General features: G+C 39.6%; 1 protein-coding gene across 5 annotated transcripts in view; it reads left to right on the top strand.

The window, feature by feature from the left end:
- The window catches only part of LOC126273423 (lipid storage droplets surface-binding protein 1), a 154,606-nt gene that overhangs the window by 58,859 nt on the left and 71,194 nt on the right, over nucleotides 1–24,553 (top strand). For all 5 annotated transcript variants that reach the window (XM_049977008.1, XM_049977001.1, XM_049976978.1 and 2 more), the window contains exons 2-3: nucleotides 13,932–14,072; nucleotides 14,752–14,937. In XM_049977008.1, the coding sequence (XP_049832965.1) occupies nucleotides 13,932–14,072; nucleotides 14,752–14,937 (327 nt within the window). The remainder of the gene's footprint in view (nucleotides 1–13,931; nucleotides 14,073–14,751; nucleotides 14,938–24,553) is intronic.

Raw genomic sequence — 24,553 nt, 5'->3', positions numbered from 1 at the left:
ATGTAACAGTATTCAAATAGGCCAAAGGGTGTGATGATGGACATCTTCAGAATGTCTGGTGGATGAATAGGAATCTGGTGATATGCTTTGCAAAATCTAATACCGAAAAAAAGGTAGAACAATGTAACAACTGTGTGAAACTTGGATATGTGGTATGGGGTAATTATTGATAATGGTGTGGGCATTAAGGGACCTGTAGTCCCCGCACATGCGTAAGATGCCGTCCTTTTTGGGAACAAGATAAATAGGGGAAGACCAGTTGCTATCAGAGGGGCAGAGGACGCCCGAAGCCAACATATCCTGAACGATCTCCTTGGCGCACGGAAGTTTGGAAGCGTGAAGGCGCCTGGCCTTATTAGAAACAGGTAGGCCATTGATGGTGCGAATCTCATGGCAAGAGCCATTGGTGATGGCCAATAATCGCATAGGGAAGTCGACCTGAGGGGTCAAGAAGGTCCCCACAGGCAAAGTTGGTTCACCGACCTTGATGAACCTGGCCAACGTAGGCGGGGCGTCAGCTGCATTCGGTGACTGAAGGCGCAATGTAGCGGTGAAGTGGCGTGAAGAATCAGGAGAGGTGCATGCAGATGTACCTTGGAAATTCGTCAGCGACGATGCGAAAGAAACAGCTGGCAGTGAAGTGCTCGATGCTGGACAGGTTGGTGAGAAGACTCAGCAGGGGTGTGTGCTGCGCTGCATTGCTGCGGGGCTGCAGATAGGTGATTTATGGTATGTCTTGCGTGTGACAATTCAGCGGAGGCAGAGGCAGAGGCGATGCGGGCTCGTAAGTCCTCATTCTGGGTGCGAAGTTTGTCGTTCTGGGAGTGCACGTACGACAGATCAGAGAGCCATGTGGTTATGCTCTCAACTAGGGAAGCACACATAGAAAGCACAGCCAAGGAGGCAGAGAGCGAAGTGGTGCTGAACTCGGGTGTGCACAGAACTGTCGACTCACATATGTGGTGGAGTGCAGCGGCCTGCAGGTCTGGTGAAAGTTCGTAATGGTGTAGAAAATCCAACCCGATCACAGGTTCATCCACATTGGCAGTGTGGAAGGTCCAAGGGAAGGTGTGAACTGGTGATAGGTGAAACGACATCTTGATGCCACTATGGACCAAAATGGGAGAACAGTTGGGGGTGATCAAAGCGAGGGTAGATGGGGATAGCGCATTGACAGTGAGCTTGTTTGGGATGACTCGAACGTTGGCACCAGTGTGTATGAGAGAGCGGATGCTGGTCGAGATATCTGTGGCATAGAGGCGTTGTGTCGCTGAAGTGGGTGGTGCAAGGTGCTGTGAAAGTATGTGGCGCCTAATATGCCCATCAGTCTTGTTTGGGTAGGCGTAGGGCGCGTGGCAGTTGCGGGCGGTGTCCCCATGAGTAGCTTGGAACCAGCACAGTGGGTAGGCCAGTCGGCAGGCCAGTGCGGTGGGGTGGGGGGTTGCGGCTGACTGACTGAGGATGGTGGAGATGTCGTTCATGACAGTTTGTGTCAGTGACGACTGATGACGTAAGCCTGATCAACCATGCGTAGTCGAACCTCGAGTGGGTCAGCAATGTGAGACAGTAGATGCAGCTGCAGATCCGAAGGCATTTTGACCATCCACAATGTCCAAAGCACGTAGATGCCACCAAAGTTGCGGAGGGATGCGGTCATCAAGATGCTCCTTGTGAGTGATGGATCGCTTCTGCCAGAGAGTGGAAAAGACCACAATAAGCAGTGATTTGGCCGGCGAATATATGTGCGAGGTGGGCGGTGAGAGGAGCAAGTCACTGATGAGGTCAATATGTGAGGGGAGATGACACACCAGGCAGACAAAATGGGTGCTGTCATTGGAAATGCTGCGGATGTCCAGGAAGTGGTCCACTAAGGCAAACGAAGTTTTTGGGTTGTCTTAGAGAACCAGACTGGTGTCGCATGTTGAGGCAGCAGTGCAAATGGAGACCAGTGCTGGTAGAGCCTGACGCCTCCAATGCTGAAATGGCAGTAGCGGTGAATGGTGCATCACCCGATGCCTGGGTGGCGTGGTGCCTGCTTGCAACACATGATACAGAGCGAGTGGAGGAGGTGATGGGTGTATAAGCCCGTAAGGTGTGTCCAATCGGCCAACCTGACAAAGAATGCAGTGCAGGTGTAACGATTGGTGCCGTTGCAACTGCGGTCGGGGGGTGGTCATGTTAGAGCCATGGGGCGGTGAACCCGGAAACTGGCACAGGTGGCATGGCCAGAGCCATTACGAAAGCAGGTGGAAGGCAGATGTGATGAAACCGTGAGGTGACGCTTGTGGAAACTGACATGGTCGAGGCGACAGATGTCGCCGAAACGGCGTGCACGGAGGGGGGGTGGAGGTGCTGCAACTCTATGTAAATGGGAATGTGCTACCCCGTGTACAGCAATGTTCAATTCACAGTTCTGGAAATTTGCTGGCATGTCAAGCCATCCTGAATGTGACAATGAACATCAAGGATAAACCACAATGTCTTTAACTGAAAGATCCTCGATGTTGAGCTTAGGTGACAGGCATTGTCCATGTTGCGACTGTTGCTGTGCTGCCATGCTAGGCAGCGGCTATGTTGCACTAGGTAAGGTTAGGTGCCTCCGGCATGGGCAGGCGTAAATGACTGTTCATTTTTAACCAAGTTTGGAGAAGGTGCACTCATCCACTTATGGTCGCAATTGACAGAGCTAATAGAGCCTGTTGCACTTGCACCAAAAGTCACAGGTAGACCCATTGTGGCGTAAAAAATGCAGTCTGGCACACAATGTGAGTGAATGAAGAAAACAAGCACAAATAATGCTGAATGAGACGTCGATGGTGTCGGGGTCACCACTGTGGTTATCATAGAAGATTAGTTGAGAGAGAACACACTTCAATATGAAATACACAGTTATTGATCTCTCATACATATAACAAATATAGCAGTTGAACATGTTATGTGCTGAAAGTTCACACAAGACAAACTAGTTAAATAAGGAAGGTGCCTAAGATAGGGCAGTCTGCGTCAGAGACACCACAATGGGAACGGTTATTTTGCTGTATCCTTTCAGTTGGCCCAATGAGTTCCCACTGTTGTGGTTGGCAGGAGAGCCAACACAGGGTTATTAAAGGTGGCCGAAATGTACGCGTTTTAGCTCACGCAGGCTGGCGTGAGGTCTGAAACATGACAAGGGAATTAAAATTGAGAAGAACAGATGTAGCAGGTGGAATACTTAACTTTAATCCATTAATGACGAATGTTGCTCTTGACGGTACATGATTTACAATATCAATAGAAACTGATCATGGTGCATTGCTAGGTCGTAGCAAATAACGTAGCTGAAGGCTATGCTAACTATCATCTCAGCAAATGAGAGCGTATTTTGTCAGTGAACCATTGCTAGCAAAGTCGGCTGTACAACTGGGGCGAGTGCTAGGAAGTCTCTCTAGACCTGCCGTGTGGCGGCGCTCGGTCTGCACTCACTGATAGTGGCAACACACGGGTCCGGCGTATACTATCGGACCGCGGCTGATTTAAAGGCTACCACCTAGCAAGTGTGGTGTCTGGTGGTGACACCACACCCACAAGTGTCAATTTGTTAGCAAGCCATTACTGTCTGAAATCAGAACTTGTAAAAAGTGATCAACTAAATCATGTAGCACTCATTTCACTTGATATATTTCCCTTTCTTCAGCAAATATCCATATATACGCTTGTATATTTGTGAGATAATTGGTCTCATAATATATGGCAGCCCACAGTTTTATCCCCACCTATGAAAGTATACATGTGCTCATCAATTGTAATATAAGGCTCAGTGACAAAGACAAAATCCATGCTTGAATGAACATTTCAGTCACAGCCAATATAGGTTCAGCTTTCGATCCAGAAATTACTTTTCTTTACTCTCTTGTACGTTTATCATAAAAACAGAGTATCACAAAATCTCGAGAAGGTCACTGTAGCTGGAAAAATTGGCAAGACATACTTTTTTTGACCAAAATTCACTCCAAGTTTTCCCACATGCCTTGTGTAAGCCAGCTACTATTAATAGACTGAAAAATGCCTGCAGTTCTGTAGAGTCAAGTTCAATACAGTGTTCAAGATACAGGTGTACAATTTTACTGTTATCTGCATGGTTATTGGTGTGCATTACTATTACACTTTGCATATGTTAGTGATAAAAGATATGCCCTAGTCAGCAATTGTGATCTCAGATGATGTTGAATACATGCAGTTTCACGCATTACATTCCTTGAAACCTGCTTGAGCACATTAGGTGGTAGTACATCATATGTTATCTGCCCACTTCTAGATACAAGAATAGGCACACTATAGTCGAATCAGTATAAGTTGATCCCTGACAGCTGGCAGCACTATTGCCAATTTTGAACCATGAAGTGGTAATACCTCCAGGCATAAGCAGTAGCCCTCTATAGAGCTCGGGCAACAATGAGGCATTCTCATAGAGATGGTTACAAAATCGCATAACATGACCGACTGCAGTAAGTGCACAAAGCTGCTGTGCCGAGCCCATTGCAACTGTCAGGGATCTTCTTACAGTAACACATCTATAGTTTTTTGAACTCCATTATCATCTTCTTCACATTCATTCACATCCACTTCATGACCATCCTGTATATCTTCCTCCATCATATCAACATCAGCATCAATCTGATCCTCATTTTCAAAAATTCATTCATTATCGCTATCACTCTTCCATAAATCTGCCAAAGCGTGCTCGAGAATGTGGCCCCTTTCAAAAGATATATCATCATTCATGATGAGCAAAACACAACACCACATTTCAACAAAACCCAATTCCTAACTGTGAATTTGTCATAAAAGTGCACATGTATGCACTTTCTGCAATTTATTTGCAACAGTGGACATATAAATAAAATAGAAAGAAACTTCCACATGGGAAAAATATATTAAAAACAAAGATTCTAAGACTTACCAAGCGGGAAAGCGCCGGCAGACAGGCACAATGAACAAAACACACACACACACACACACACACACACACACACACACACACACACACACACACACACAGAATTACTAGCTTTCGCAACCGATGGTTGCTTCTTCAGGAAGGAGAGGGAAAGACGAAAGGATGTGGGTTTTAAGGGAGAGGGTAAGGAGTCATTCCAATCCCGGGAGTGGAAAGACTTCCCTTAGGGGAAAAAAAGGACAGGTGTACACACCACACACACACACACACACACACACACACACACACACACACACACACACACACACACACACACACACACACGCAGACATATTTAAAGGCAAAGAGTAAGGGCAGAGATGTCAGTCGAGGCGGAAGTATAGAGGCAAAGAAGTTGTTGAAAGACAGGTGAGGTATGAGCGGCGGCAACTTGAAATTAGCGGAGGTTGAGGCCTGGCGGATATCGAGAAGAGAGGATATACTGAAGGGCGAGTTCCCATCTCCGGAGTTCGGATAGGTTGGTGTTGGTGGGAAGTATCCAGAAAACCTGGACAGTGTAACACTGTGTCAAGATGTGCTGGCCGTGCACCAAGGCATGCTTAGCCACAGGGTGATCCTCATTACCAACAAACACTGTCTGCCTGTGTCCATTCATGTGAATGGACAGTTTGTTGCTGGTCATTCCCACATAGAAAGCGTCACGGTGCAGGCAGGTCAGTTGGTAAATCACGTGGGTGCTTTCACACGTGGCTCTCCCTTTGATCATGTACACCTTCCGGGTTACAGGACTGGAGTAGGTGGTGGTGGGAGGGTGCATAGGACAGGTTTTACACCGGGGGCGGTTACAAGGGTAGGAGCCAGAGGGTAGGGAAGGTGGTTTGGGGTCTTCATAGGGATGAACCAAGAGGTTACGAAGGTTTGTTGGACGGCGGAAAGACACTCTTGGTGGAGTGGGGAGGATTTCATGAAGGATGGATCTCAATTCGGGGCAGGACTTTAGGAAGTCGTATCCCTGCTGGAGAGCCACATTCAAGGTCTGATCCAGTCCCGGGAAGTATTCTGTCACAAGTGGGACACTTTTGGGGTTCTTCTGTGAGAGGTTCTAGGTTTGAGGGGATGAGGAAGTGGCTCTGGTTATCTGCTTCTGTACCAGGTTGGGAGGGTAGTTGCGGGATGCGAAAGCTGTTTTCAGGTTGTTGGTGTAATGGTCGAGCGATTCAGGACTGGAGCAGATTCGTTTGCCACGAAGGCCTAGGCTGTAGGGAAGGGACCGTTTGATATGGAACGGGTGGCAGCTGTCATAATGGAGGTACTGTTGCTTGTTGGTGGGTTTGATGTGGACGGATGTGTGAAGCTGGCCATTGGACAGATGGAGGTCAACGTCTAGGAAAGTGGCATGGGATTTGGAGTAGGACCAGGTGAATCTGATGGAACCAAAGGAGATGAGGTTGGAGAGGAAATTCTGGAGTTGTTCTTCACTGTGAGTCCAGATCATGAAGATGTCATAAATAAATCTGTACCAAACTTTGGGTTGGCAGGCTTGGGTAACCAAGAAGGCTTCCTCTAAGCGACCCATAAATAGGTTGGCATACGAGGGGGCCATCCTGGTACCCATGGCTGTTCCCTTTAATTGTTGGTATGTCTGGCCTTCAAAAGTGAAGAAGTTGTGGGTCAGGATGAAGCTGGCTAAGGTGACGAGGAAAGAGGTTTTAGGTAGGGTGGAAGGTGATCGGTGTGAAAGGAAGTGCTCCACTGCAGCGAGGCCCTGGACGTGCGGGATATTCGTGTACAGGGAAGTGGCATCAATCATCCTTGCTAGTGCATAAGCCTATGGTTTAGTGTAATTACAATCATTTCTAGAAGTGTAATGAAATTATATAATGAATAAAAATGGTCCAAATTGGGGGAGTGCTCTCTCTTGTGCGCCTGTGCATTCCCCCCCGCCCCCGGCGCACCTCCTTATGGACATCCATGGATTAATGTTACCAAAGTTAGTGTGCAGACAGTCGTGGATGACAAAGGAATTGACACAGGCAGCAAAGCAAAAGTAGAACTGCTAAACTATGTTTTAAAATGCTCCTTTACAAAAACAGATGCAGAAGTATTGTTATAGATTAATGCTTGCGTCCCTAAAACATGAGTGCAATAGATTGTCAGTGGTGTTGAGAGAGAAATGAAATCACTAGGATTAAATAAGGCTCCAGGTCTGATGGAATCTCTATCAGATTCTATACACAATGCAACTCCCATATTACCATTACGTACCATAGATCCCTCAAACAAAAACCTGTCCCCACTGATCGGCGGAAATCACTGATCCCACCAGTCCACTAGAAGGATGGCAGAAGTGATGCACAAAACTACCATCAGTCTCACTGACATCCATCTGTTGTATAATCCTAGAAAATATTCCAAGGTCAAACATAAAGAGGTATCTCAAACAGAACAATCTCCTCCAATCCATACAGCAAACATTCCAAAAATATTGATCAATTTGCCCGTTTCTCACATGATATCCATGCTAGATGAAACTGACTTTGTGAAATTCCTTTGGCTCCACTAGGATAACATGTTGAAATGAAGTAAACACATAGATAAACTAATCATGAAGGTCAGTTTAGCAGAAAAAAATCTGCTTAGGTTGACCTAAAGAGAAGAGTGTTGGCTTTGGCATATTTTAACTCCTTTTGTCTTTTGGAATTATCTTCTGGGGTAATGCAGATGAAGTTAATAAAGAATGTATTCAACAGATATGAGCATTGAGAATATTGGAAAGCGCAAAACTGTGCCTCATGCAGAAGCTTTTTGAGGGTCTTCACTTTCTTACACACATTATTCAGTTTTAACTGAACTATCATTTACACAGTTACAATACAAAACACACAAATTATTTTCATATAGACTTTGCTTCATTGTCTGATGGACAGAATGGAATCATGCCCTGGTGGAAAGACATTTCACAAGCTACTGTCCAGCAGCAGCCAGAAATTGGAAGTATTTACCAGTTCGAAGAAAATTAAAAATACACCTCAAAGACTGTGACTGGTAGTCTGGCTTCAGCTGTCAGTGACTGTGGTCATGTGTGTGTGACTTGCATTTGCGCACGTGTGTGTGTATGGGGGGGGGGGGGGGGGGAGGGAGGGGGTCTATTTTTGACAAAGGCCTTGGACCGAAAGCTTATTTTGTGACAGTTTTTGGTTGTGCCTAACTGTGACTCAGCATCTCCGCTATGTGGTGAGTAGCAGCTATCATTTTCATAATACTGTTACATTCCACCTTGGGTTTTCTATTGTTTAAAAATACACCTCATTAGCTAGTCTTTCCACAAATTATCTGAGTGTCTCGATTCAGTGATTGAGCAATTCTGTTAGTAACATGGGAAGAAGCAGTGTTTATAGTAAAGATGCATAAAGAGTAGTGATGTACTGCAGATAGGACTCAGTATTTTCAAACATAGATACATATTTTCTTTAAAAATACCATTGTAACAAAGTGAATATTAAATTACTGGCTGCAAATAAACGGTGAATCCAAAGCATGACTGAAGAGGCAGCAGATGTTTTTGAACTAATTGCTTTCTTTCCAATGGCATATTGCATGCAAATCTGGTCGGTGTGCTGTTGTTGAGGGGGGAGGGAGGTGGAGGGGGAATGTGTCACTGAGGGGGGGGGGTGGGGGGGGGGGGGGGAATAGGGGCAGAAGGGTGAGGGGATGAATTGGAAGGATCTGTCTCTGAAAGTTAACTGAGTTCCCCTCAGTGTCATTCACATAAACTACTACAGGAGGTGGGAAGTGTGGTAGTCCAACCTACTTTCATTTATTCATTGACTGACGATTGTCCTTGGTGTCATCTTACTGCGTTGCTACACTGGCTGAAAAATGGGTTGTGGATTCTGACACACACTACTGCAAATTATATAACAGACAGGTGCACAGTTGGGTTTCATAGTACTTAATTTCACTGTTCATCCGCCCTCCCCTCCCACCCCAATAATACACAGTTATATGGCCAGTGCACCATTGTTTAACTTGCGATAAGCCTCATTAATAGTTTGCAGGTGAAACTCCGCATACTGCTACAATGGTTTCCTGTTGAACATCTATGAGCAGTAAAACCTAACCACAAAGTTCACAGTTCCTGAAGAATACACGGGTACATATGGAGTACACATTTTCACTGTTTTTACACATGGCCTAATTGCTTAACACTTGTTCCACAGTTAATTTGAAGCATTGTTGTTGTTCTAACCACCACAGGTTACCCATCTAAAACTTGGCCATGGACTGACTGTCTTGTGACCAAAATCGGGCCCTTATATATCATCACAATAATTGGTGCTGAAACTACACATTGTTCAAAGTTTGATTTACAGAAATTACAATTGAAACTTAACTCAGTAAATTAATTGAATACATTGAAAAATTGGTTCTTCTTAGCAGTTTCTTTTACTATGAGGGTTATGCCAAATTATTTGTTTAAATTGTGAAATTTACAAATATAGTTACATAAACAATCCTTTTGACAAAACTGTTAAGTACTTTGGAATTAATGAACGGCTGGTTCGCTAATATGTTTTCGAATAGTGCCAAGTAGATACCTTAACATTAGTAATATTTTGTCATCCAAATGTTTATAATTATTACAGAATTTATATTTGTTTATATGTCAACAATGGAATTCAAGTTATGAAAAATTACTGATTTCACCCCATAACAAAAGATACTAACTAGAAAGAGTTGAAATAAATTAGAAAATCAATTACATACATAAAACTAAGCACAAAATTTGATCTGGTGTTATATCCTTTAAAATGATGGCCAACCTTTCTGCTTTATGAAAATGCAGATTATATTCACGTATGTTAATGGTAAATTGTTAAAAGTGAAAAAAAAAACGAATTTAAGGAGGCAGATGGCAAAACAAGAGGGGAATTAAATTTATCCCTACTTAGTTTGTAGGTACTGCTGTTGTAAAAAAACATCACATGAAAGTACAGGGTGTCCCACATAAAAGCGGTACGTCTTATGCCCTAGATTCAAGTAACAATGAACTAATTAAAAAAGAGTAGATAATAGTAACACAGTAACACTGAAAAATGTGTAGCTACTTGTTTATAAGAGATGCTGGAAGTGTTGGTCATGAACATCCATGCCACTTCAAAAGCAATTCTGCTAGGGGTGATTAACTGGTACGTGAGGTGTACCGATTTTATGTTGGACAACAAGTCTAATCAAATTTCACTTAATGATCATCTCCTGAGTAGAGCAAACTAATAAACTGCTTGTATAATGATCAATGTTTCAGAAAATGAGGAGTCTGTTTTGTGCTTTTTTTTCAATTTTTAATAACTGTTTCAAAAACTGACGTCTCGCTCAGATCAGCCTTTTTGGCTTCAATGAATGTGCAATAAATCACACATTCTCCTATGACCTACTGCTTTGTAAAGTAGCAGCTCCAACAATACTGTATTCAGCTGAACTGGTCATGATGCACTTCATGCCTCAATTGTTGTCCCCGGTACCACTGCTGCAACCTCTGCAGAGCAGTTGCATTACGGAAAAACTTCATTTTCATTGTGACTTCAGAATGGCAGTTTCTATTTCCCTAAACAGCATATAACACTAATGAGCCTCTTTAATATCTCTCTTTTCTTTCTCAGTTTTTCATTGTGCAGCTCGATTTCAGCTCTTCATAGGCGACCCAATAAAATATCAGTTCTGGTAGGAGATGAAATAAATTTCCTAAACTTTAAAAACACTAGAAAGATGGTTTTCAGACTTAATGTGTCTTTTTCACTGTGGTATTTGGATGGTTCAGATGCTCTTATCCTTGTTTGAAAATAGCATACATATCCAAAAGTAAAATTTGTTCACCACATCACAGCCACAAACCAACTCCGCAACATCATACAGTTCTTTACAGAAATGTGTTTTCAAACCACCTCCCACATCTTGCACACACATTGATGCCTTGAGAGCTCAGCATGGTCAGCCACTATCAATCACCTGTTTCCTTTCACTATAAGAATGCAATGGAAAAACTGTTGTTTAATAAGTGAATTACTATGCTTTCACCACCCACATTAAAATTTTAAACTTATGCTCAATTGGGTAAGCAATAATACACTTGTATGGAGCTTGAGAACAACAATCAACACAAAGCTTAGGAAACCGAACCAGTGCCTTGATCAGGTTTAGCAAGCAGAAAGCAATAGGATTGAGAGCACATGTGCTTTTCAAGGAGAGAAGCTGCCGAGACATTGAAAAATGCTCCAGTGCCTTGACGGCTGCCTTGGCAGTAGCAGATGACTCTGGGCAGTGCAGATGACTCTGGGCAGTGCAGATGACTCTGGGCAGTGCAGATGACTCTGGGCAGTGCAGATGACTCTGGGCAGTGCAGATGACTCTGGGCAGTGCAGATGGAGTGGAACAGTGGATTATAATGATAGGAAAACACACTATAATGAAACATTATATTTAAACAAATGAAATAAAGTAATTTATTATATTTCTTTCGATTTTATTTGGGCGTTGACGCACAACTTGTACACCTGGAGAAAATGTCACTGTTTCTAATTTACTCAATTAATTCAGGTGTGAACAGCGTTAAGCAGTGTAATGACAGTTTACATTTGTATAGTATACAGATTACGTTATGTAACTTCCTTGTATCATAGTAATGTAGACCTTGGCTCATTCCACATCCTCAAATTCTCCCCTTTGCGGTGGGATCTGCAAAATACAATGAGTAAAAACTCTGGTTTAAATCAGTCATAAAGGTACTGTATGTATTCCTTGAATCCCAAATATCATTAAAGTCAGTACCACATCAATGCTTATTAATGAAAATATGATCATCCTTGAATTCCAAAAATCATACAAGTCAGTACCATGTCAATGCTTATTAATGAAAATATGATCATGTGGACTGTCAAATTAAATTGCTGGGCTGAGCTGTTCTTGTTATGAAGAACAGAGCACTTTAGCTCAAATAGTATGTCAGTGCTAGAAGTAGAAGTAACTTCAGGCATGGCCCAGAGAAGTGTATTGGGACTCTTACTATTCATACTGTATATTATGAGGGGGTATCAAATGAAAACCTTAGAAGCTTAATTAAAAATCTATATTGGTCTGTAAGTTGGTAGTACTGTTACCAATGACTTTAAGGAATGCTCTGCGGGTGACAGCATACTACAAACAAACAAAACACCATCACAATACCCAGTTCAAAATGGCTGCCCCACTTGTGATGTGCACTGAGGAAGAATAGCATTCTGTCATACATTTTCTGAGCAGTGAAGATAGGAAACCTAGTGAAATCTGTCAGTGAATAAAGTTCCAGTATTTTGATGCATGTATTATCACTACTGCGGGAGTGTGAGTGGAGTAGAGAAAGTTTGAAAATGGCATGACTTTTGCAGCAGACACTCAGTTTTCATATTGGGCACACCACATTGTGACAGCAAAGTCTACTGCAGCAGTTGCAGCCGTTGCAGTGAAAGATGAAGTAGTCATAGATCTGAATGTTAGAAATGGCTTAGCACATCACATCATTCATGAACATTTCCAGTAATAGATTAAAATAACGTAGACTGATAAGTTCAATTCATTCTTACATATGAGACTATACACTTCTGGAATAGTGGCAAGTGACTTAATAAATATGTGAGAAGCGTCTGACTCACGGGCAACCAAAGACCTACCGGGGAACAACATTCTGGTTGTAAGAGGTATACAGTCTCTCATATTGGTATTGGTCTTACCATTTCTTGAATCAGTTTCATTTACAACATATTCAAAATTGTGTCTCTGTATTCTGGTGAAATTCTAGAAAATGTAAGTATTCATAATCAATTCACAAGTTAAATTTTGGGAAGCAATTTGCTTACCAGTACTTAAAAAAATAATGCATTTTTAGTGTGTGATTTCTTTCTCTGTTTGTCTTTCTCTTTGTGGGTTCCAAAAGTAGAGCCATTACGGTACACTGATAATTTTTACTTATGGACCGTCTGAGAGCAACTGAATAAAGTACATTTTATTCAGTTGCTGTCAGACAGTCCATAAGTAAAAATTATCAATATACCGTAATATTAAATGCAAGTGAGGAAGACAGGACTACAAAAGTTGGTGCATGATGAAAAGTAGTGCCTTCAAATTTTTTTGTGTCATTTATGTGCTAGATCTTTATTCTTCATGCTTGCATATTTATTTCTTAACACAGTCATCCTGATGACAACCATATTTGTCCTAATGAGAGATCAGTTTGTTGATATTGTCCCCGTAGAATTTTTTACTTTGTTGATGGAGCTAAAATCTTACCTCTGCTTGCATTGCTTCATGACTATCAAAGTAAACTCCTTAAAGAAGTTCTTTAAGTTCTGGAAACAGATGAAAATTGGATGGGGCCGAGTAAGTGCTGTATGGAGGATTATTGATGGCAGTGAACCCAAGGCACACTGGATTGTTGCAGATGTTGCAGCACTTGCTTATGGTCCGACACAGTCGTGCTGAAGGGGAGGATGCTCCATGTGTGGATGAACTCTTTGAATTCATCAAAACTTGATTACAGGACTTCATTTTTCATTCACTAACATAGTTACCTTATACAACACCATATTACACACTACAATTCAGAGCCCTCTAATGGCATAAGGCTGCAAATATGTAGACAGGAAGAATAAAGATGTAGAATGTTAGTAAAATTTGTTTAGTTTAAAAAGGGTTTTTGCATACAATCCCAGAAGTAGTGTGTTAGTGTGCTTGGGTATCCAGGTGGGCCATAAATGACAATTTGAAAATTAAATAAATTGTTGATCTTATGTAAAATGTAATTTTGCTTAATTAACCAGCAATCTTGCTACTTTGTATATTGGATATCTATAGAATTTCCCATTGAAGATATGCAAACTCTAAAAAAGTACAGGAACTGTGCTTTTAGAAAATGAAATATTTGTGCTGCTATTAAATTACATATCATGTTTTTTCTTTCTTCCAGATGCTTTATAATTTCAAATACAAAACAATGGGTGAACAAAAGGAGGCAGTTGTGCATCTAAAATGTGTAGCACGAATAGCAAACATTCCCCTCATTGAGACTAGCTGGACATATGCATCAGACTTTTACACAAAAGTAAAGGTAACAGACATTGAATTAAATTTCACTCACTCTAAAATGTTCTTGCCCTTATCTAATATTATGCCTAATGTTTAACCATGTATAACAGGGATAATCACTTTTAGTGGCAAAAGAAGATGGGCTATACAAATGAAATGAAGAGGGGCTATAATAACCAATGAGAGAAATGAAAAACTTGTTAGTTTCATAATATTAATTTTAACAGAGCCCCTGTCAGAAAAATTAATTGAAAGATGTGGAATACATTACAAGAATTGGGGCAAAAGTATAATAAATATTAGGCATGCAGTGAAGAGAACATTCTCACACTTTGTAAAGAGTGATGCATGACCATTAATATTCATATGTTAATTTTGATTCATTAGTACACTTAAATTTCATGAAATAAGTATCACACTGTACAAATCATGGTGCATTCACCTACCTTATAAGACACAACAATGAAATGGATTCTGTTTAAATTATTGTGTGATTTTTCTATTTCCTCTATTTGTTGTGTTTTGAAATAACAGGACAGAAACGTAAGTGGCAGTGAAACTTTGAGAGAAAATGTACGAAGGAGGACATTTGGGATTGAATCCCAGAGTAGCACATCTCTCCCTTTCTCCCACTCTCTCTCCTTTCTTAGGTCATGATGTATGCATTTCAGAAAATGTAGCAACTTATGATTTTCTTTCAGGTATCAAATCCTCTCTTCAACTGGGGCTTGTCAACAGCTGAAGCCACAGTCCAAGCTGCTGTGGAACGTACAAAACCAATTGTGTCAAAATTTGAAGTCCCATTAAGTCTTGCAGATTCAATTGTATGCAAGAGCTTAGACCTTGTAGAAAAACAATTGCCTGTTATCACACTTCCTCCTGAACTGGTAAGTCCATTATCACTTTTCTTCTCAGTTATTATTCACTTATATGCAGTGGATAGCAATTAAATCTACCTACTACCCCACTGTACTGGTAAGTGATGAAGTTGAAACACAACAGTATATTTACTTGAGTGTTGCAATGCTTACACCAAAATTCCTTGGTTTGTTTGGTCATTTGGGTGAAGTGTTCAAGATTGCTTGCCTCACTCATGGATTAGATACTCACCCTATGATCTGTGTCATTGTTCTAAATTATAAATGAGTGAAAGGCTTAAATCAGAGTTTCCAAGTCTCTGTGGGTACACAATTCCACTCTACTGACATACACTATCTCCTGGAGACATAGAGGGCCCCCTGAAAGTTTAGATGTTTAATACATCTAGAAAACTACTACACAACTTGCAGAATATATGTACGTGGGTGGTGTGGGTTTTTAGGTTGGAAACATTCTTTTGTGGGCTTGATGAACACTTGTGGTTATTACATCAAGAGAAATGATTGATTGTGGCATACTAATCATGGAGGAGTACATACCTTTAGCAGATAAAAAAAATAATGTAATATTTTTGTAATTGACAGCAGGAGCATTCAGTGAGATGACCCTGAATAACTCTCACTTACTAATTGTAGCAGTGCCCAAAAAAATCATTGAAACATAACGCTGGCTACAGTGACAAACAAATTAGATCAAAATTTTCACTTCCAGTAGAAAATGTATTGGAAAGACTGGCTGTAAGACAATGGTATTGATATATTTATTGCAATAGTAATGAATACAAAAATAATTACAGCTTTTAAATGTGATGTGATTTCAGTTAGAAAAAGAATGAATGAAAAATTGACTAATAATAAAAATTCCTTGTTTCTATTGCCCTTTTGCATCAGTTATTGAAGGCACTGTAAGTTATCAAGAGTGATTGAAAACGCTGTGCTTAATACCCTGATTGTGTTGAGGTAAAAAAGGTGTTTTAATCTGCCAGAATCGATTGGAAAAGACACACATTTATTATGGATGAAAAGAACAGAGATCTGTGTAATACTCTCCCAAATGTCTTTTTCTGAGATCAATCATGGACTGTTTTTACGGAACGAATTTGCACTTTAAGAACATATTACAGCTCCTGACAACAAACATGTCCATACTTTTCATTTCACTTATTGCAAATGAAAGAACAAGAGTTGAATGACCATAAGACTATTAGAGCATAAAAGATTACTGGAGTTGGAATAAATGTTAAAATGGTTGGAAATTACTTCTAACTAGTAAGTGTAATAACGAACCAATTTCTAACTGTACTTGTACAGTTAGCAAGAAATGTAGATCACAAACTTAAGAATACCAACAATATTGGGAAAAGGATAGATTGCTACTCACCACAAAGAGTTGCAGACAGGCACAATGAAAACACTGTTACACATTGTACCTTTCAGCCAGCCAAAGCATTATACAGCAAAGAAAAAAACACACAAACACACACATACACACACACACACACACACACACACACACACACACACACACACACACACACACACACACACACACACACACATATTCACACAAGCAAGCACAATTCATGTACACATGACCATTACCACTGGCAGCTCTGACCAGAATGCACCTGTCATGTGAATAGCAATCTGGAGTTGGCCAAGGAAGGTGGAGGGATAACAGAGTGCAGGTGGGAGGAGAGAAGAACACTGTCTGGCTAGGTATGCAGGGACTAGAGATTGCCAGGTGTAGCATCAGATGGTGAGGTGAGGGAGAAAAACAGGGAGTGGAAAAGGAGAGGAGCAAAGATGGCGAAATAACAGGCACATTCATTGGCAGTGGGCGGCACGCAAAAAGGGTGATAGATTGTGAAAAGGGTGAAGGTGGTAGTACAAGGGGGTGAAAAGTGTTGGGTGGACAGTGTGGGGATAGTAGATTACCGTATATTGAGGCTGGGATAATTTTGGGAGTGAAGAATGTGTTGTAAAGATAACTCCCATCTGCACAGTTCAGAAAAGCTGGTGGTGGAGGGGAGGATTCAAATGGGCTGTGTTGTGCAGCAGCCATTGAAGTCAAGCATATTATGCTCAGCTGCATGTTGTGCCACAGGGCAGTCTTCTTTGCTCTTTGCCACAGTTTGGTGGAGCCCATTCATCCTGCTGGACAGCTGGTTGGTTGTTGTTATTGTTGTTGTTGTTGTTGTTTTTGTTATTGTTGTTGTTGTCTTCAGTCCTGAGACTGGTTTGATACAGCTCTCCATGCTACTCTATCCTGTGTAAGCTTCTTCATCTCCCAGTACCTACTGCAGCATACATTCTTCTGAATCTGCTTAGTGTATTCATCTCGTGGTCTCCCTCTTTGATTTGTGCCCTCCAATACTAAATTGGTGATCCCTTGATGTCCAAGAACATATCCTACCAACCGATCCCTGGTTGGTAATGATACCAATATAAAAACTAATGCAATGGTTGCAGCAGAGCTGCTATATGACATGGCTGCTTTCATTTAAGAATACTGTACACCACATATCAATCAAGTACTGCATCCATTCTTCTCGGGCTAAAGCATTATTAGTAGAGGATTTATCTTCTGTCACATGCCAGTGAAGGCTTATGGAGTACTAATGTAGACACCTATTTTATTTTACATTTCTCTTTTTACATTTTTGCTTGACCTTAACTGAACAACTCTTGTTCTATGCTAAAAATGAAATATTTTTCCATCTCTTTTGAGCTAACACATGAATTCAATATACTGAAACTATCTGCGTGTTAAAGAAGTTATAAAAAATCCTTCTAATACAGTTTTTACATTTATTATCTTAATGACAGTTCACTGACTTAGTGGCAAAGGGTTGGGGGTGGTGTTTACATCAGATATGTAGACAGCTACTGAATTTTGCTGTGTACCGGTACATAACATGTCGTACACTCTACTTCCTATGCATATAGAGAACTATGCTTCACAACAGTACTAGAATGATAGAAGTTGCTCAATTTTAAAACAGTTATTTATCCTACGAAAGAAGTATATCATTCCTAGCTAGTCTCACAGAGTCCCACATCACTCACTCTGTCTAGTCACAGTGAACAAATTCACCATGTAATTTATGTTCAGAAAGATTTAACTGTCTCTCTAGCTCTTTCAGCAAGTTATATAACTTCTTCTGGTCTCCAGTTATGTAAGTGATCACCTTTAAAGTATTCTCATTGCCATGTCCCATCAATATCTGCAACTCACATATTGCTCCATGAACATCTTTTACTACTTCTAACTTTTGATGCTTTGCTTACAAAATAACAAAACATTTTACATATGTACACATTCCTTTCAAAATTCTTTTCGTAATTTCAAAATGATTAATTTTTCCTACAATAACTTATTCCACATCTGGTGTGCAGCCTGATCATCACCTTTGGCCACTTATAACCAACTGATGCCTCTCAAGCTTGTACCAAGTGTACACAGTCTAATACATGACTTTCCAATCATTGGCATGAAACTGCCTCATCTGTAACCTTCTAGAAGGTCAACGATATGAGAGTCACCTGAAATAGGTGGCTCTTATTGATTATTGGTAAGGGTACTATGATAACCTTACAAAGTCTACTTTAATCAGTACAGGTACAGAATGAGAAATACCTGGCTGAAGTTAACTGTCAAAAATGAAAAAAAAATTATTATGATTTTTAAAATTACTAGCTGTATCAGTAACCAATGGCCTTGCCGCAGTGGCGACACTGGTTCCCCGCAGGTCACCGAAGTTATAGGCTGTCCTTGCTAGCACTTGAATGGGTGACCATTTGGTCTGCTGAGCGCTGTTGGCAAGCAGGCCGTGCTCAGCCCCTGTTGAGACAAACTGAGGAGCTTCTTGATAGGGTAGTAGTTGCTCCAGTCTCGTAAACTGACATATGGATGGGAGAGCTGTGTTCTGACCACATGCCCCTCCATATCTGCATCCAGTGAAACCTGTGGGCTGTCGGTACTGTTGGTACCATTGGACCTTCATGACCTGTTTGGGCAATGTTTAGTTTTTCAGCTGTATCAGTGATTCAATGGCAGATCATTTCACGCAATGCCTTACAAGTATGACACACTACTTTTCTTGATTATCCTGTAATAATAGGTAATGATAAAAGTTTACCAGTTATTTACTATGGGAATTACATACTATCTATTGGAAACAGACTTGCACAAGTGGTGTACTGTGATTTATTCATCTTGTAATGGACATGTACTAATCATTTGGTTAGAATACGGGAGACATATAAAAATATGGTTAATACAGTTTCACTGATTTGGAACTATAGTTAATAAGATGGAGTCATATTTAAACAACAATTTAACTTTTTGTGAGATTTTACATTTACATATTCCTGTAACAAAAAAAACTGATAAGCTAGGAACTGTCCCTCCAAAACATTCTTCAGGTTGGAAATCCTTCACGTCTCATTACCTGCTGGCCTGCCCCTCGCTCCTGTCCTTTTGCCTAAACTAATCTCCCTTCCTCACCTTCTGACTGCCACTCATTAAACACAGACACTTTAGTTCAAGGTATAGGTTTATGAATGATCATCCACTCTCTTCTCTCAGTGGTCATACTCTCCCCCTTTTCTGTTCTCCTTTATATTATTATCTCTTGTCCCCAACTATATCCACTTTGTACCAATCTGTTCACACACATATTCCTTCCCCCATCACAATCAGTTTTCTCTTATGTTATTTTCCTGTCCTCTCCTTCTCTTTTTCCGTCTCCCTACCATTCAGCTTAGGGGGTTATCCCTATTTATTCTGTTGTTAGTGATAGAGAATTTATTCCTGTGAGATTTTTGATGAACATAAACAGCATAGATTGTGGAAAAGGACAATCTATCTCCAAAGTTTCAATGGAGCTTACAATGTGCACCATTCTGCCTATAGCTAATTGTCTAGTAGAATGCAAGAGAAAGCTAACCCACAAATAGTTAAAAAATGAATTATTGATATATTTAGATACTATTATTACTTATTTCTTATCTCACAAAATGTTAACAATTATTATCCACTTATACTCTGCCACTTCACAAAAGAGAGGTTTGGGAATGTTTCTGAATTGCAGTTTTGTAGTGCAAGAGGGAGCTAAACCAAGTGGTACCATTACTTCACTTATTGGTAGCAAATAGTGCACAAATGAGGTTGTAGTCACATGTTTTAGTGTTGACAATGTAAAGATTATTCTGTGCCTAGCAGTTCAGAGAAGTGTGAATAAATGAAGATAACTGGAAGAAAGAAACGCAAAAGTACAACGAAACTTGGGACTACCCTACATGAGTGAAACAACTAACTAAAAACGTTAGTGTGGGATTCAAGCCAAATGACTGAATATAATAATAATAATAATAATAATAATAATAATTTCTCCATAATAACTTTACACTGTCATTTTCTCATAAATTTACAACAATGGTACCATGTAATAAACATAATGAATATATACAACAAGTATACACTAGATATTATTACATAAGCATTTAAAACCACTAATATACAGAAATGGGATAATTTATAATGGAGTTCAGAAATCTTTGAAAGAACTTAAACATCTTTAAATTAAAAACTGTTTCAGATTGCCATTATAAAGTATCCACACAATCACTTTATATTATTTGAGAACATGTTATAGGCGTGCAGATCACTAGGTGAGAGGGGCGGCTACAGCTGTAGAAATCCATTTCAGAAATAACCACAACAGCTGCTGTGGGAAGATTTATTGACCTCCTAGTTTCTTGATTTTAAAGTCATATCCTCAGCTGCCAAACAATTGACCTTTCCAGGACATGGAAGCCATCCTTCAGTAAGACATAGATATCCTCTATCCTTATGCTGATCCTAGTGTGAACAATGAAACTGTCCAAAACTTGACAGTGGACCACATGCAAGATGTAACACAAGCAGTGCTGAGATGACACGTGCAGAGCAACCCAGTCCACAGTATAGCATGTACTCATTCCTCCACACAGGCCTTCTCATCACTGCTTGTGTTACATCTCACGAGAACTCCATTGTCAAGTTTTAGATGGTTGTGTTTTTTATGCTATGATGAGCATAAAGATAAAAGATGTCTGTAAACCAACAGAAGATCAATAAATCTTCTCACAGCAGCTGGCAGCTGTTGTGGTTACTTATTTATTCATTGTTATAGAGTGGTCCCCAACTGCAAGTAGACTGTTATCTGTAGATCTTCCATTATTCAGTTCCCTATGATAAGTGCCGGCCAGTGTGGCCGTGCGGTTCTAAGCGCTTCAGTTTGGAACCGCGTGACCGCTACGGTCGCAGGTTTGAATCCTGCCTCTGGCATGGATGTGTGTGATGTCCTTAGGTTAGTTTGGTTTAACTAGTTCTAAGTTCTAGGGGACTAATGACCTCAGAAGTTGAGTCCCATAGTGCGCAGAGCCCTATGATAACCACATCTGGTTCATATGTTATAATTATAAAAGTCTCTATTCATTATGCTTATTTCTTCATTCTCTTTTTTATGCAAATGTAATTGTCTTAAGGACATACAGTGAGTACAACAAAGAAGTCCCTGCAGGACTGGTATTTGCTTTTATCCTCAATTATTGTAACAGCTCTCTTCTGAAGTTTGAATATCCTATTAAAGGCAGGGAGCTATAACATTTGTGAGACATTTCAATAAGTAAATGTTGCAGCTAATATTTTTACAGAAGCTTTTTCCACATAAGATATTATTCTACTGCAACACCTAAAAATTTATATGTATTGGATGTGTCAGCTGTAGACAGTGATTCAGTATGTATATCCACCAGAGATTGGTTATAATTTAACAAGAATTTCATTGAATCAGTTTTTTCCTTATTCGGTGGAAGTTCGTTCATGACTAACAACAATATTTTGAAAAGGATAGATTGTTACCTACCTTATAAAGAAGACAAGAGACTGAAAAGAAAGATCATATAATAGACTGCAAAACTTTGGGAGACTTGAGCACAACAAATAATGCTTTTACTGTGTATATACTAGCTGACAGTCTCGGAAAAAGACTGGCTGAAACACTATATAACTCAGGATGCAGTGTTACTACCGTAATAAAACCCGATGCTCCACTGAAAGACACCATCAACAACTGCGAAAATCTGAGTATCAAGATGAAGAAAAATGATTGCGTTCTAATCCTAGGGGGTGGAGTAGATGTCCGCTGCAATGATGTATTATCAGCAAGATGAGTGCTAAGAGAAATGCTCGAAAAGCTCAAAAATGTACATGTGATGGTAACCAGCATACCATACGATTTTTTTTAAAGAAATCTCGTGTTAACGAAGAAACCAAAAAAACTAACAGACTGCTTCACAAAATAACAAAGTGCGTACCCAAGTTCAACATTTGTCCAGCTAGATTTCAGAAAACAACATTTCATAAACAGTGGAGATCTCCTAAATAGAGCAGGACAACTGTATGTCTGTGCTCAAATCAGCAACGGAAAAATCCCCATGAATGACATGACAATGTTTCTTTATCCAGTAACTGAATCAGAGGTACTAAAAGCTATAAATAAGTTAAAAAATAAAATGTCATGTGGGTGTGATGGGATTCCTGACAGTCATTGAGCAAAGCGCAACAAAATGTAGCCTCACATCTCACTGAAATTATAAATGAAACTTTTAAGACAGGGTTGTTTCCATCAAAACTTAAAATGTCAACTATAAAGCCACTTTACAAGAACGGTAATAAATATGATGTTAGTAACTTTAGGCCTTTATCAGTGTTGTCAGATTTCTCAAAAAGAATAGAAAGGATAATGTATCATAGACTATACAAATTTCTTATTAAGAATATAATATTGGTTAATGCGCAAAATGGTTTCTGTAAAAATAAATCAACTGAAACAGCTATCTTCAATTTTTTACAACTTGTTCTAAATTCCATAAATAGAAAGGAGTTAAATTGTGTATTGTTTTTAGACTTATCAAAGGCCTTTGATGTCATTGACTGTAAGTTACTGCCTAGGAAGTTATGTGCCTATGGGACAGGTGGAATTGCCCACAAATGGTTTGAATCATATCTGTCAGACAGGTATCAGAATGTGGAGATAAAGCCATACAGATAGGACATGCTCATAAAGATTCGGGAGAGTTTTGTATGGAGTAACCCAGTGATCTGTATTAGGGCCATTACTGTTTTTAATATTTATCAATGACCTATCAAGTCAGCTATCTGAAGCAGAGGCAGTACTGTTTGCTGATGATACAAGTTTGTTTGTTAAAGCAAATAGTGAAGCTGACTTACAGGAAAGTCACATTAGCAACAGACGAAGCAGACAGATGGTTTAATGAAAACAGACTCATTGTGAATGCCAAAAGAACAATGTGGATCAACATCATACATTTTACAAATAAAATAAAAACTAATCTTACAGTAGAACTGGGTAAGTGTAAGACTGAACAAAAGAAGGCAGTCAGAATAATAAAAGGTATAGGATATAGAGACTCCTGTAGGCATGCTTTTGAAGAATTACAAATCATGACACTAACATCCTTATACATATATGAAAGCATATGTTTCTTAAAAGAACAAGGGGAATGTTCTACATTAAACAGAGAATTTCACAACTACGAAATGAGGAATAGGAATGATTTCCACAGAGAAATTCATAAAACAGCTATGTATCACAAAAGTGTGCTATGCCAACCCAAAATCCTCTAAGTGCTCTCCTCAAAGAACTAAAAATAATACCAAAACTACACATATTTAAAAGAGAATTAAAAAACATGTTATTGAGCAATTAGAGTATTGAAGAGTTTATGGATCATTGACAACAAAAGTGCAGTTAATATTTCCCTGGCATAATAAATATGTGTAATTGCTCACATTTAAATACTTGCTGTTTCAATGAAAGTGTGAAACAGTGTTAATGTAAGAATGGAAATAATCTTTGATGTGAGAATCACTAGCTTTTTTTTATATGTTGTTATTCTACTTGTATATTTTTATGCTAATGTTCTTACAGTTCTATTGTAATGTCTAAGTGACAAGTAAATTCAATTATAAATTTTCATGTACATGTATTTTAAATTGTAATGTTTATTGATAAGTCCTATGTCGTTTTGATGATGTACTACAAGGACGCTAATAAATTTAAATTGACACTGAATTGCAGGTAGACACAATGAAAAGACTTCTGCACATTTAAGCCTTTGGCCAAAAGGGCTTCTTCTGAAGTGGAAAACTATAACACGTCTTTAACTACTTGTAATAATGGGGTTGTTCGTAGTTACTCATTATCTGCTGCAGTCGTCATCCTAAGTACTTTTACGGTCACTGTAAATTACCTACTGGAGAGTTAATATAGTTTAATCTTGCATTAAGTTTCATAATTTTTATTATACTTTCAAAACAAAAATAAAGTATTATTACAAAGGCAAACAATACTTACAGTACAAAAGTAGCAGCTACATTCTCACTGCTCTAAAACCAATACCAGACTGACTGTCTTTGCCAACAAGTCTGTAACTATTTGTACTTTCTTAACAATCCCGAACAATCCTCGGCATTGTTTAAAATTATTATTTCATTAATTAACAATTAAAATTTATACAAAAAAATGAAAATACATATCTGATTGTTTATTTT

This window comes from Schistocerca gregaria, chromosome 1 (genome assembly GCF_023897955.1).
Source record: "Schistocerca gregaria isolate iqSchGreg1 chromosome 1, iqSchGreg1.2, whole genome shotgun sequence".
Classification (NCBI taxonomy): Eukaryota; Metazoa; Arthropoda; class Insecta; order Orthoptera; family Acrididae; genus Schistocerca; species Schistocerca gregaria.
Note: the sequence above shows the minus strand (reverse complement) of the source record. Positions and strands in the feature narration are given on the sequence as shown.